At 44.6% G+C, this 15,268-nt stretch overlaps 1 protein-coding gene across 1 annotated transcript in view; it reads right to left on the bottom strand.

Annotated features, from left to right (window-relative positions):
- Itgae (integrin subunit alpha E) overlaps positions 1 to 15,268 on the bottom strand; it is a 59,573-nt gene that overhangs the window by 14,635 nt on the left and 29,670 nt on the right. Inside the window, exons 19-23 of the mRNA XM_055597303.1 lie at positions 13,606 to 13,734; positions 9,421 to 9,494; positions 2,778 to 2,910; positions 1,329 to 1,427; positions 544 to 623 (exon numbers count right to left, since the gene is read on the bottom strand). Coding sequence (XP_055453278.1) covers positions 544 to 623; positions 1,329 to 1,427; positions 2,778 to 2,910; positions 9,421 to 9,494; positions 13,606 to 13,734 — 515 coding nt within the window. The remainder of the gene's footprint in view (positions 1 to 543; positions 624 to 1,328; positions 1,428 to 2,777; positions 2,911 to 9,420; positions 9,495 to 13,605; positions 13,735 to 15,268) is intronic.

Raw genomic sequence — 15,268 nt, forward strand, 5'->3', positions numbered from 1 at the left:
TCCCCTTTCTCTAGTCTACTGAAAGGGGGAGTTCTCCTCTGCCATCTGCCCATAGCTTATCAAGTCTCATCAAGACTGACTGCCTGGATCCTCTTTGGCCTGGTACGGCCGCATTGCCAGGGGCAAGTGATAAAACAGCGGGCAACTGAGTTCATGACAGGGGCAGCCTCTGCTCCCCTTACTTAGGAACCCACATGGAGACTGAGCTGCCTATGGGCTACATCTGAGCAGAGGGTCTAGATCCTCTCCATGCATGGTCCTTGGTTGACGTATCAGTCTGCAGGACCACCTGAGCTCAGATTTTTTTTATCTTTGTTGGTCTCCTTGTGGGGCTCCTGTCCCCTCTGTATCCTTCTATACCCCCTTCTTCCATAAAGAACTAAAATATCTTAAGTATCTTTGATGATAGAAAACTTTTGTGAGCTCAGTGAGGTATCCCATTTCTCCCAGAACAGCAAAAGAACCATAGAGCTCAGCCTGAACATTACAAGAACTTTTTCCCCAAGGCCAGAACTTATGCTTACTAATACAGTCACTACTTACTTGGAAACAGTCACACTGATGTCTGCTGTCCTGTTTGGAAAGATGTTCTCTTCTAGCTGCCAGATTACTGAGACATTTACCTATTTTAAAGGAGAAAATTAAAAAGTAAGTGGCGGAACTTGACAACTGCTTACTACTCACTGCCCAGACTTCTTCAATGCCAGGGAATGGAACGCTGACAGAATTAGAAGGATTAGAAGGGGTGTCCTCATTAGAGGAAGGGAGTGGACTTAAAGTTTTCAAAAGCTCACAGCAGGCCAGTCTGCAGATCAGTCTGTAGCTCTCAGCTACTGCTCCAGCAAATACCTGCCTGCCACCATGCTCCCTGTCATGATGAAATAAATGGACTAAGCTTCTGAAATCATAAATAAGCTCCCAATTAAATGCTCTCTTTTTACAAGACTTGCCTTGGTTATCTGGTCTCTTCACAGCAATAGAATGGTGGTGAAGATACTGGCTAAGCAGCGCTAGGAAACCCAGTTTACATTCCCCATGGTCTTTGTAGCACAGCCACTACTCCATGGAAGCCCCACAATGAAAATTCTCTTAGCCAAACAGCAGAGTTTCTGCACACTGCCCCCACTTCCCTCTGCTTTCCCCAGGGAAGCCAACACTGGCCACACATCAGAAAACCATTCCCCACAGCCCCTCCATTCTCCACTGCGGGGCAGACTTTATGGTGACCACAGCAAAGGGAAGCCCAGGGACCACAACTGAAAGTTGCAGGCCAGGCTGCAGTTCAGGAGCAGTGAGAAGGGCCACCTAATCACGACAGACTCACTCACGGATGATTTCTTGAGTATGGGGTGGCCAATCTTGCAGTTCATGATCACGACAGAAACAACTGACTTGGGGTCATCACACTGAATGTCTGGAGAGAGCGGCTGTTAAAATAGAAGGAGATGTTTTATCTTTATTTGTATTTTATTTTATGTGTATGAGCGTTTTGCCTGCATGTGTGTTTTTGTATGCGTAGGCATGACTGGTTCCCCCAGAGGTCAGAAAAGGGTGTCAGAGTCTCCTGGAACTGGAATTACAGATGGTTGGGAGAGCCACCTTGTAGCTTCTGTGATTCAAACCCAGGTCCTCTGGTAGAGCTCTCTCCAGCCCCAAGAGACGCTCTCAGGGAGGGAAAGGAGCACCAATTGAATAACCATTCGCTGATCTGACTGTCAGACTTGGTCCCTGGCCTCCTCACTGAGAGTTGAGTATAAACCAGAGCCTTGGGGTAGTGTAGAGACTGGTTCCAGCTGACAGGACTGTACAGAGTCCTCCTGGAGAGAAAGGCATTGAAGTTGGGCTATGGGGCAGGCAAGAGCCACACTGAGACCAGGGAAAGCTTGTGTGGGCTCAATCACTACTGTGCAGCCTTCCAACCACAGTTCCTCAACTACATCACCAAACAGAGCTACTCTCCCCCAGATACCCTAGATATGTAGAAGATAATTTCAATTTTTTGTAGAAGAGATACTAACTTATCTCAAGCAAACTGAGATCCCCGGGGGCAAACCTGTAGTCCTAACAGAGTTAGGTTTTACTGACTCCCTGCAAAGAGAAAAACTGCCTTGGGGTGTCTTCACTCAACAAAGGAGAATGCAGCATTGTTAGAGAGTTGGGGGTGGGTGGAGTTAAGGAAAAGGCAGATGAAGCTGTCCTGAGAGCCTCACAACAGTGCAAAGGTCAGGCAATGCCAGGGCAGCACGATCCCAGTCAGGTCCATATGCTACACGATGGAATTGTGTCCAGAAGCACTGCAGCTCTGATGGACACTGAATCTACTTCTCTGTCGAAGTGACTGAGATTACGCAGACAAGAACAGTTTTTTATTTTTTGTTTTTTGTTTTTTTTTCCCAGAAGAACTAACAGCAGAGTTTCCTACCATCTCTGAATTAAGAGAACATAGCGCGTTGGGCAGCCACAGGCTTGCAAGCTCATTTTTGCAGCTGGCCTTGTTTCAGTGAGCCCAGTGTGGTGAAGTTTCACTTCCTCCATATCTTAAGCATTAGAAGTTATCTTTCACAATCCTGATCTAGGGAGACTGTGAGCAAGGAGGAGTGATTTGTAGGCAAAATGGCACCACTGCGGGTTTGCAGGGCACAGAACTGGAGAGGATTCGTCTAATTGCTATTCCTGTACTGGATGGAGCAGAAGGAGGCTGGTAACAATGGAGTAGAATCAGGTGGGCAAACAAAGAAAAGCATGGCGGCATGTTCCCCAAGCCGCTGTCACGGTACCTTTTGTATCCTCTTAAACTGTAAGTTTCTGGGATAATTCAGAGCCATGTTTGTCATGTAGGAATCTTCCCCGGAGTTAGTCAGGCTGATATTCATGGTCACCTCCTTTGTGACACCCACCACAAGTTCCTGCCTGTGAAAGGTGAGAAGAGAAAGAGCCCATCCTTGGCAGTGTGTTTAATCTGTAGAATTCCTCCTGACTACAGAAAAGCACATTCTAACTATCCCCCAAGAAAAACTGCAAAAGACCCAGCTTTCCTTCCTGGCTCCATGTCCACATTAGCTGTTTAGCCACTAAGCAGTTACTGAGCTTATAGCCACTTACTTAGTAGTCACCATGAGCCAAAAGCCATGCCCCATGAGCCCAAGTAATCCTCAGAATTACCCTACAAAGTAGTATAGTTACTTCCCATTTTGCAGAAGAGAAAACAGAAACTAAAAGACAGAAGCTTTTACCACTAAGCTATACCCCCGGCTCATTTTGGTTGGTTGGCTAGCTAGATTTTACAAGTTTCATTCTGTTGCTCAGGTTCCTCTGGCATCCACTATGTGTCCCAGCTGGTCTTGCAATCCTTCTGCCTCAGCCTCCCAGGTCTGGGATTACAGGTTATGAACCACAGTGCCTGTCTGTGTTTGTTTGTTTTGTTTGTTTGTTTGTTTGTTTGTTTGCAGGAGACAGTCTCACTTTGTAGTCCAGGCAGGAAGTCTAGTTCTCATTTGACTCTGTAGAGGATCCATGTTCGCAACAGCGACTCTCAGTAGGCATTTGCCTGCTGTGTACACAAGGGGGAGGTATGGGGCAAGCTCACGGCTCAAAAGGAACCGCCTGGGATGTGGATCTTGGCTGCGGTTCACTCCCTGTTTAGAGCAACTGTTTCCTGAATGAGTTCTTTGGTAATGGCCCCACAGGTCATGCCCATCTGAAAGGGAAGTCTTAGGAACGTCCACTCAAGGACAGGGAATCTGTGCCAGAAAAGCCAACTCCAGACCACTGGCCATCGGCAGCACTTCACACATGGTAGCCACTGAGGGCATTCTTAAGACTGCCACGTGTCTCAAACCAAATAGGACCTCAGCTCAGCCCCAGCAACCCCATCAGGGACTGTGGTTGGATTCAGAGCAGTGAAGATCCGCAGGGGATGGAAAGATGGTCAATCTGCTGTATTATCCTCGTCCATTGACCTCAGATGAATATTCTGTACTATGAAATATGGCACCAGGTTTTGGTTTTCGCTTTATGTTATGTGTGTGTGTGGTTTGGCCTGCATTTACGTCTGCGCACCATACGCGTGCAGTGCCCTGGGAGGCCAGGTCAGCCACACAGCCATCTCTCTAGCTTTGGAGCTACACTTTTAAAACTGCATTTAAATGCAATGACCTTACAGTTCATATTTATTAATTGTAAGATATTCCAAGACAAAACCAAATTTAAACAATATCTACATAGTAACCCAGCTCTACAGAAGTTACTAGAAGGGAAACTCCAAACCAAAGAAAACAACTACATCGAAGGAAACAGAGGAAATAGATAACTACACAACAAAAAAAAACAAAAGAAGACAAGCAATGAAACTCAGTGACATTACCAACCCCACATCTAAAGTAAGTAACAATTGTTGGTCACTAGTTTCTATCAACATCAACGAACTCAACTCCCCAATTAAAAGACACAGACTAACAGAATGGTTGCGGAAACAGGATCCATCATTCTGTTGCATCCAAGAAACACACCTATGCAACAAAGATAAACACTACCTCAGAGTAAAGGGCTGGAAAAATGTCTTTCAAGCAAATGGTCCCAGAAAACAAGCGGGAGTAGCCATCCTAATATCTAATAAAATAGACTTTCAACCCAAGTTAATCAAAAAAGATAAGGATGGCCACTATATTCTCATCAAAGGAAAAATCCACCAAGAGGATATCACAATTTTGAATATCTATGCTCCAAATACAAGAGCACCTACATTCGTAAATGAAACAATATTAAAGCTTAAATCACACATTGATCCTAAAACCCTAATAGTGGGAGACTTCAACACTCCACTCTCACCAAGGGACAGATCAACTAGACAGAAAAAAAATAGGGAAATAAAAACACTTACAGAGACCCTAAATCAAATGGACCTAATAGACGTCTACAGATCTTTTCATCCAAACTCAAAAGAGTATACCTTCTTTTCAGCACCGCATGGAACCTTCTCCAAAATAGACCATATAGTTGGTCATAAAGCAAGCCTCAACAGATACAAAAAGATTGAAATAATCCCTTGTATTCTATCTGACCACCATGGACTTAAGCTGGACCTCAACAACAACAAAAATAACAAACAGCCTACACGCACATGGAAACTGAACAACTTGTTACTCAATGACAGCTGGGTTAAGGAAGAAATAAAGAAAGAAATTAAAGACTTCATAGAATTCAATGAAAATGAAGGCACAACATACCCAAATTTATGGGACACATTGAAAGCAGTGCTCAGGGGAAAATTTATAGCACTAAGTGCCTGCAAGAAGAAATTCGCAACATCACATACAAACAACTTAATGGCCCAACTGAAAACCCTAGAAAAAAAAAGAAGCAGATACACCCAAGAGGAGCAGACGGCTGGAAATAATCAAACTCAGGGCTGAAATCAATCAATTAGAAACAAATAAAACTATTCAAAGAATCAATGAAACAAAAAGCTGGTTCTTTGAGAAAATCAACAAGATAGACAAACCCTTAGCCAAACTAACTAAAAAGCAGAGAGAATCTATCCAAATCAACAAAATCAGAGATGAAAAGGGTTACATAACTACAGACACAGAGGAAATTCAAACAATCATTAGGTCATACTACAAAAGCCTATATGCCACAAAATTTGAAAACCTAAATGAAATGGACAATTTTCTTGATAGATTCCATCTTCCAACATTAAGTCAAGATCAGGTAGAAAGACTGAACAGCCCTATATCCCCCAAGGAAATTGAAGCAGTCATTCACAGTCTCCCCTCCAAAAAAAGCCCTGGGCCAGATGGTTTCAGCGCGGAATTCTACCAGACCTTCAAAGAAGTGCTCACACCAATTCTCCTCAAACTATTCCACAAAATAGAAACAGAAGGTATATTACCAAACTCATTCTATGAAGCAACAGTCACCCTGATACCTAAACCACACAAAGACCCAACAAAAAAAGAGAACTTCAGACCTATCTCTCTTATGAACATTGACGCAAAAATACTTGCAAACCGAATCCAAGAACACATCAAAGATATCATCCACCACGACCAAGTAGGCTTCATCTCAGGCATGCAAGGGTGGTTCAACATACGGAAATCCATCAATGTAATCCACCACATAAACAAACTGAAGGAGAAAAACCACATGATCATCTCCTTAGATGCTGAAAAAGCATTTGACAAAGTCCAACACCCATTCATGTTTAAAGTCTTGGAGAAATCAGGAATACAAGGCACATATCTAAACATAGTAAAGGCAATTTACAGCAAGCCTATAGCCAACATCAAACTCAATGGAGAGAAACTTAAATCAATCCCACTGAAATCAGGGATAAGACAAGGCTGCCCACTCTCTCCCTACCTCTTCAACATAGTACTTGAAGTCCTAGCCAGAGCAATAAGACAACTAAAGGAGATCAAGGGGATACAAATCGGAAAGGAAGAGGTCAAAGTGTCACTATTCGCAGATGATATGATAGTATATATGAGCGACCCCAAAAATTCAACCAGAGAACTCCTCCAGCTGATAAACACCTTCAGCGAAGTGGCAGGATATAAAATCAACTCAAAAAAATCAGAAGCCCTCCTCTATACCAAAGACAAAAGGGCCGAGAAAGAAATTAGGGAAAAAACACCCTTCACAATAGCCACTAATAACATAAAGTACCTTGGGGTGACACTAACCAAGCAAGTGAAAGACCTGTTTGAGAAAAACTTCAAGTCTCTGAAGAAAGAAATTGAAGAGGATCTCAGAAGATGGAAAGATCTCCCGTGCTCATGGATTGGTAGGATTAACATTGTGAAAATGGCCATCCTGCCAAAAGCAATCTACAGATTCAATGCAATTCCCATCAAAATACCAACTCAATTCTTTACAGACCTTGAAAAAAAGATTCTCAGCTTCATATGGAGAAACAAAAAACCCAGAATCTTCAAAACAATCCTGAACAACAACAGATCATCTGGAGGTATCTCTATCCCCGATCTCAAGTTGTACTACAGAGCAATAGTAGTAAAAACTGCATGGTATTGGCATAAAAACAGAAAGGAGGATCAATGGAACCGCATAGAAGACCCAGAAATAAACCCACACACCTATGAATACTCGATTTTTGACAAAGAAGCCAAAACCATTCAATGGAAAAAAGACAGCATCTTCAACAAATGGTGCTGGTCCAACTGGATGTCCACATGCAGAAAAATGAAAATAGATCTATATTTATCACCCTGCACAAAACTAAAGTCCAAGTGGATCAAAGACCTCAACATAAAACCAAATACTCTAAATCTGTTAGAAGAAAAAGTGGGGAACAGCCTAGAACTCATTGGCACAGGAGACAACTTCCTGAACAGAACACTAACAGCACAGGCTCTAAGAGCAACAATCAATAAATGGGACCTCATGAAACTGAAAAGCTTCTGTAAAGCAAAGGACACTGTCATCAAAACAAAATGCCTGCCTACAGATTGGGAAAGAATCTTCACTAACCCTTTATCTGACAGAGGACTAAAGTATATACAAAGAACTAAAGAAGCTGAAAAGCAGCAAACCAAGTAATCCAATTAAAAAATGGGGAACAGAGCTAAACAGAGAATTCTCGACAGAAGAATATCGAATGGCAGAGAAACACTTAAAGAAATGCTCATCCTCATTAGCCATCAGGGAAATGCAAATCAAAAGGACCCTGATATTTCACCTTACACCCATCAGAATGGCCAAGATGAAAAACTCAAGGGACAACACATGCTGGAGAGGTTGTGGAGAAAGGGGAACCCTCCTCCACTGCTGGTGGGAATGTAAACTGATACAACCACTCTGGAAAGCTATCTGGCGCTTTCTAAGACAATTAGGAATAGTGCTTCCTCAAGACCCAGCTATACCACTGCTAGGTATATACCCAAAGTTTGCTCAAGTACACAAAAGGGATATTTACTCAACCATGTTTATAGCAGCATTATTTGTAATAGCCAGAACCTGGAAACAACCCAGATGTCCATCAACGGAGGAATGGGTACAGAAATTGTGGTATTTTTACACAATGGAATACTACTCAGCAATCAAAAAGAAGGAAATCATGAAATTTGCAGGCAAATGGTGGGATCTAGAAAAGATCATCCTGAGTGAAATATCCCAGAAGGAGAAAGACAAACACGGTATATACTCACTTATATAGACCTATAGGATATTAATTGTAAGGGCTTGGACTAGTGGCAAGTGTGTCCCATGATGCAGTATTAGATCACTGGGCTGAACCTTCTCCTTGCTCCTTACCTCTCCTGTCAGCAAATCCTAAGACTGACTTCAAAATGGCCACTGTCTTTGCCTCCAGGCAGTCTAAGCCACCACCCTCTTACCAGTATCTGTCAGAGTTGGAATTATCTCCCTGCTTCCTACAATTCATCCTTGTTTAGCACAGTTGTTCTCAACCTGTGGGTCTCTGTCCCTTTGAAAGTCAAAAGACCCTTTCACAGGAGTCACCTAAGACCATCACAAAACACAGATATTTGCATTATTCATAACAGTTGAAGAAGCAACAGAAGTGATTTCATGGGTGGGGTCACCACAACACACATGAGGCGCTATAGTAAAGGCCGCAGTAGCACACTGTGCTAGCAAGAGCTATGTTGTTAAAATGCGAGCCCAGCTTGCTCCTCTGACCTCCAAGCTCATAGTCAAGTCTCTCAGGAGAGCCGCGTAGACTTCCTGCACTTCCCCCATGATACTCCTCCTCCCCCTCAGCCTTCTGCATTCGCATGGGGTCTGTGCTCCACCTTCCACCTGCAGGGCCTGCTTGTATCCAGGCATTTGCTCTACCCTCAGACACCCCCAAGAATGGTACCGCTCCTGTCACCCTCCCTGACCACTCTATTGAAAGCCTTGCCCATTCCCCGAACTTCTTCACCCCGTGGCTGACTTACCTTTGTGCCGTAGCCCATCAACCCAGGCTTACTTATCTATCACTTTCCCCTTAAGTGCCAGGAGGGCAAGGATTTTTGTCTTTACTGTTGGCTGAGTTAGTTCCCAGAATCTAAACTCCCTCGAGCAAAATAGAACTACTTCAGAATTTGTTTATGAATTTGGCCAAGAGGTGAACCAGGAAGTTCTAGGAGTGAGGATTGATCCCTCAGCATTGTCCAGGGTATCAAGAGACCTGGGTTTAGATTTATCAAATGGCCGCTGGGAGTCTATGCAAGGACTCCAACTACTGATCTGTTTTCTGATCTATACAATGGGAAGACAAATCTTCATCTTGCCTCCCTCACAGGGTGGCTGAAATAACAAATACAAAGTCCTGTTGAGGGCCATGACGGGGAGGGGAAAGGAGTGTGCATGGGTCTGGAAAAGGGGCGTGCCCAGGTGACCGTCAGGAAGACCTCAGCTGCAGAACTGATGCTCGTTAGATAACACGACCCGACTCACTGAGACATGGAGGTGGCCAGCTGGACCTCAGCGACGCAGAACACTTTGTTCCTGCAGTCCTTCTCATAGGGCAGCTGGAAGCAGACAAAGAGAAGGGGTCTCAGCAACCGCGACCCTGACCTCCTCCGAGGACTTCACCCACCATGTCCTGCTGAAAGAAGCAGGACTGAAGAGAGTGGAGGCGCCAGCTGAGACTGTGCCCCCGAGGCTGGAGAGCTGTGCGACATTTTCAGGCCGCACGGGCACACTGTGACCCAGGCCAAGCACCCAGAGAGAGTGACCTTTGTGGAATGTTAGGCACGCTGTCTGCATGTGTGCATTGAGCACTAACACTCAAGCAGCTGTCTACCTCCAGGGTCTGCAGTGGAAAAACGTTATGAAAGAAAGCTTCCTCGGAAGCTTTGGAACATAGGCAGAAACAGCTGGGGCAGGAGCAGGATACTGTGGGTGAATTCTTGGGAACACCCTCCTCCACCAAGGCAGTCTTCTGAGTAAGTTAACTACTTCCCTTTTAATTCTGCATATATCTCACAAGTAAACCATACTGCCACATTTGCTTGCCATCCTAGCGCTAGGGGTACTGTGATAGGATGGTAAGTTTGAAGGTAAATTTGAAGCCTGGGCTACATAGCAAGACCTGTCTCAAAAATAGAGAAAGAAAGACACATTTGGTTCAGAAGCTCTTCAAGACTGAAAAGTCTCAGTTTGAGTTGAAAAGAACCAAGTGTTTTAAAGAAGCCAAGTCTAGTTTTTTGTAGTAAAGGCAACTGCCAGCTCCCCAGCTTAGGAGTCTTTGCCCATAGCTTCCCAGCAGCTGGAGATCATCACAACAGCTTTCTGCAGGAATAGCAGCAGGGCTAAGCTTGTGTGGGAGCCCAGAGCCTGAAAAGAGACCGTGAAGATGGAGTTTGCTAAGTCATAGTGTGGAGCTCTATCTAATCGGATCAACAAATTTGTGCTGCCTTATTTGTTTGTTTATTTTGGTGCTTAGGGTGAACCCCAGGGCCCATGCCCCAAGACCTGTTTTTAAATTTAGGCATTGTTTATTTTTAGTGTGTCCTGTATACAGTGCATGTATGTGAATGTGGCATGTGCATGCCACAGGGCCCGTGGAGGTCAGCTCTCAGGAGTTGGTTCTCTCCCTCTACCAAAGGACCTGGGAACTGCACTCAGGTCATCAGGCTTGCAAGTGCTTCTTCCTTCTGTACCGGATGAAAGACAACAGGGTGAACCTATCTTAGTCCCAGCTGCAACTCTTCCCTTGTAGCATCCGTGTGCTCACAGCACCGGCTTTTCCCTCCTTGCTCTTACTGACGAAATAAATATTTTAAATTCTCTTTTCCAAACCATCACAGTAATAATCAAGGACAACTTATAAATAGATGCTGAGCAGATATGTACATCTTAAACTTTCTCACTAAAATACTCATTTACAAAAGAAAATGGGAAGTGGGCAGTGGTAGCACATGCCTTTAATCCCAGCACTCTGGAGGAGAGGTAGGCAGATCTCTGTGAGTTCAAGGCCAGCCTGGTCTACAGAGTGAGTTCCAGAACAGCCAGGGCTACACAGAGAAACCCTGTCTCAGAAAACAAGCAAAGTGAAATGGGAGCAGGAATAGCAGGCACACAACCCACGCTGAGCCTCCCATGGGATGTCTTGACACAGCTTTACTTCTGTGGTGTACAGCCTGATCTCATCGTGAGGAAACACAAGAAATAACTCAACTGAGGGACAACCTACAAAATAACTGTCCTATGTCCTTCTAAACTGTAAGAGTCCTGAGAGACAAGAAAACAAAAGTGGGGTGTTGGTATAATGTTCTTTTGAAATGTATATACTTTACCCTTGTTCATTCAAATGCTGATTTCTCCGCCTTGACCCCCAGCTCTCTGGTTTCAATCTGGACATTGCATTGTGATATTTATTCTAAGCATCACCTGTCTCAACTTTGTGTAAACATGCCAAAATAAAGCAACTAGCCACAATGTTGAGCAAGGGAAAGGAAGCAGGAAGACAGGAAGGAGCCAGAGGACAGGTAAAGAGTGGGAGGCAAAAGGGCAGGGGCAGAGCTAGGAGAGCAGAGTGAGAGGAGATCTTGGAAGGACGGAACAACGGGGAGAGATGGACTGGACCTAATATATCACTAAAAGCAAGTATAATGTAGGAAATCTAAACGTTAAAAAACTATGAAGGTTTGGAGGTTTAGGATGGAGTAACTATTGCCCAGCATTGTGTTCTAGGTTAACTAAGTAAATCCCAGTGTCTGGGTGGTGATTTGGTTATACAGTTGTTTAGGATTAACAGCAGCTTTACCAGAAGGTACATCAATAGTAAATATTAATCACCACATACAACAGTGGGGCATGGTGTCAAACGCCTATAGTCCTAGTGCTTGGAAAGTAGAAGCAGGAGTTCAAGGTCATCTTTGGTTATAGGGAGCTCAAGGCTAGCCTGGACCATATCTCAAAATAAAAATAAAGAGGGCTAGAGAGATGGCTCAGAGTTAAAGAGCACTGGCTGCTCTTCCAGAGGGTTTTGACTTCAATTCCTAGCAGCCACATGGTGGCTCACAACCATCTGTAATGGCATCTGATACCCTCTTCTGGCGTGCATGAAGACGGAGCACTCATATACATAATATACACAAATAAATACATCTTTGCCTGTTGGTGATGAAACTTGCCTTTAATCCCAGCACTCTGGAGGTAGAGGCAGACAGCTCTCTGTGAGTTCAAGGCTGGCCTGATCTACAGAGTGAGTTCTAGGACATACAGAGCTACATGGAAAAACCCTGTCTTAAAAAAAAAATCAAAATAAAATAAATAGATAAAATTTTTAAAAAAGAAATAAAAAAAGAAAATTTAAAATAAATAAATATGAAGACAAGGAAAGACATAAATCAATCACTCTAAATTCAAAATAGCTAAGATAAATGACAATAAAAATCCTAGATTTGTTTATTTTAATTTAGTGTTGATTGACTGATAAAGGGTGTCATATAGCTCAAGCCAGCCTTGAACTCACTGTTCAGCCATCGATTTGGATGATGTGGAACTTGTTTTTCTGCCTCTAGCTCCTGAATTCTGGGATTATAGTCACGTGCTGCAGCAGGCCTAGTTTTATTGAGTGTAAAGAATGGAACTTAAGCCTCCATGTATCCTAGGCAAGTACTCTATCTACTGAGCTACACCTCCAGAACTATTTTTCTTTTGCTAAATGCAAGTTCCTGGGATATCAGGCAAAACATGAATAAACTTGTGGAGTGGCTAGCAGCATTCCATCAGTGTAATTCTGATTTCATCCATCGCGCAGTGGCCGAGAATGGCCTTGTTTTTAGGGAGTATGCACTGAGCATGGGGTGAAGAGGTAGCAGATCTGGAGCTTACTATCAAATGAGAATTCTTTGTATTGCTGTTTTTAGACAGGGTCTCACTGTGTAGCCCTGTGTGGCCTGGAACTTGCTAGGTAGACTTAACTGGTTTAGAACTCACAAAGATCTGCTTCAGTCTGTGCTGCCTGAATACTGGGATTAGAGTGTGCAACCACACCCACCCCAACTACTACTCCCTTGTATTCTTGTTATGGCTTTTTTCTCCCTGGTGCTCTTTCTCTGCTCTGTAGCTGAAGACTGATGAGCACCCTGAGGAAGGACAGCCTGAGGAAGGACAGATCACCTTAGGTACGACAGGATTAGAAAATTCAGCTCCATTATCTTTCTTTGGTCATGAAGGACTTTCTGTGAACTACCTGCCTGTCCCAGATGCACTGATGGGCACCAGCGTAGAGGGAGGTGCAGGCTTGCTGGGCCAGACACCTCAGCATAAAGGCTCCGAGGAGAGCCTGAGCAAGCAAGCGTGTCCAAGGGTGTCCTGTCTGCAGCTCACGGAAGGACAGTTCCAGTGTAGCCCCCACAAGGGACCCACCACCACCATCCTCAGAGACCATGCAAAGTGAGAGCTCCAGCGCACAGTATGTCCACGTGTGTCACTCAGCATGGAGGGAGCACATTGGTGCACAAGCCCAGGGCAATAGCTGGAGACCTGCTATCCCCCAGTGAGCAATGAACAGCAGCCACCTCTGGCTGCACTTCCCCACTGACAGTCTGAATTCCCTCCCTCACAACTCTAGCCATCTTTGAAGTTAGGGGAGCAAGACGCTTGAGTGCTTCCTGGGGGTGGAGTCACCTGGAAGACAGCAGAGGATTTCTTGTAATAGTCGAGGATGGGGTCGGAGAGATCCCTCTTTTGCCCAGGAGTCTGGAACTTGTAGCTGACCTTGACAGTGATGTTAGAGAAGCAGTCCTCTTCACAAAGCTGTGGGTGGGGCAGGAGGCAAGGTCAGAGGTGGGTGTGAAGAAGAGGCCAAGGAAAAATAAACAGTGACAGTGATGACCTAGAATCTTCCAAAGGTCTGGGCAGAGGGGAGATGTTCTTCAAGCAAGCCACCAAGAGCTTCAGCAGTTTCTCCAATCTGCCCCACCCTTGGGTCTCAAGCCTCTATATGGTTCTCACTCCAGCCACAAAGGGATTCTAGCTTAGAGTTTATGTAGAGGGCAAACAGGAGCGCGGTGGGGGGGGGGGGGGGGGGGGGGCTGTAGCCACGTGTGAGTTAAGGTCTCCAACCAGCGTGGAGGAGAATTGAGGGGTAAAAACTGAAAATAGGAAATGGGTGGAGGAGGCCATTTGCTACACTATATTAAAATGAGCCTTCTGGTCAGAATAAGCGCACTGAGGGCTGGCAAGATGGCTCAGTATGTAAAGGAGTGGCTCCCGAGCCTGGCAGCCTGAGATCAATTCCCAGAACCCGATAGGGGGAGCCGACTCCCACAGGTTGTCTGCCCTCCACACGCACACTGAGGAGTGCAGGAAAAACAAATAGTTAAAAGCATGACACGAGAGCAAAAGAGCTGGTTGCCTGGTAAAACAGAGTTAGGCATTTTTTTTGAGATTTATTGTATTATTTTAGTTACGTACATGTGGGGATGGGCATTTGTGCATATGAGTGCTGGTGCTTAAGGAGGCCAAAGGCATTGGATCCTCTGGATCTGGAGTCCCAAGCCCCCTAATGTGGTGCTGGAAAACAATTTCAAAAGCAATGTACACTTCTAACCTCTGAGCCATCTCTCTAGCTCTATGCTGTTATTTTTAGAGGGCCATAGATGTTTTAGAAACTTTCCTAAGCCAAGTAACAGAGCAGAATTCAAAGCAGAATTCGTGAGTTTGTCTTCTGAAGTAAATGGTCCATGCAGTCCAAAGTTCTAAGACCTGTTCCACTCTCAATTCCAACAAGGCCACTTTTTTTTTTTAAACCATAGCTCTCAATAGCTTCAGCAAGATTTCTCTTTTTAAATAACCTTTAAAAATAACACTGTCTTTGTAGTTCTGCCTGTTAAAGCTATGTGTGTATGTTCATTGGTTTGTTTTATGTGTATGGGTATTTTGTTTTCATGGACATTGGAGTCCCTGGAACTGGGGTCACACATGATTGTGAGCCACCATGTGGGTGCTGAGAGTCAAATCTGGATCCTCTGGAAGAGTAATCAGTACTCTTAGCCACTGAACTATCTCTCCAGCCCTCAAGTTCTGCCTCTTAATTGCCCATTTTCCTGATGTGGATTCATGAAAGGCCCTTCAGCCTAGGAGTAGATAACACACTGAAGCCATTCCCCTCTTCATCCCGTCTCTAGGAAGCTCAATGATGCTGTCTATGCTCAATTCTGGTAGATGCCTTCCTTTCTCCTACTCTTTCTCCCTGCCTCCTTAGTCCCTTCCTTCCCAGTGGACTAAACATGGGGCCCCACACATGCAGAGCGCCCACAACATGCGCAGTATCCATGATCCTTGCAAC

This window comes from Psammomys obesus, unplaced genomic scaffold (genome assembly GCF_907164565.1).
Source record: "Psammomys obesus unplaced genomic scaffold, mPsaObe1.curated_primary_1811, whole genome shotgun sequence".
NCBI classification, from domain to species: Eukaryota; Metazoa; Chordata; class Mammalia; order Rodentia; family Muridae; genus Psammomys; species Psammomys obesus.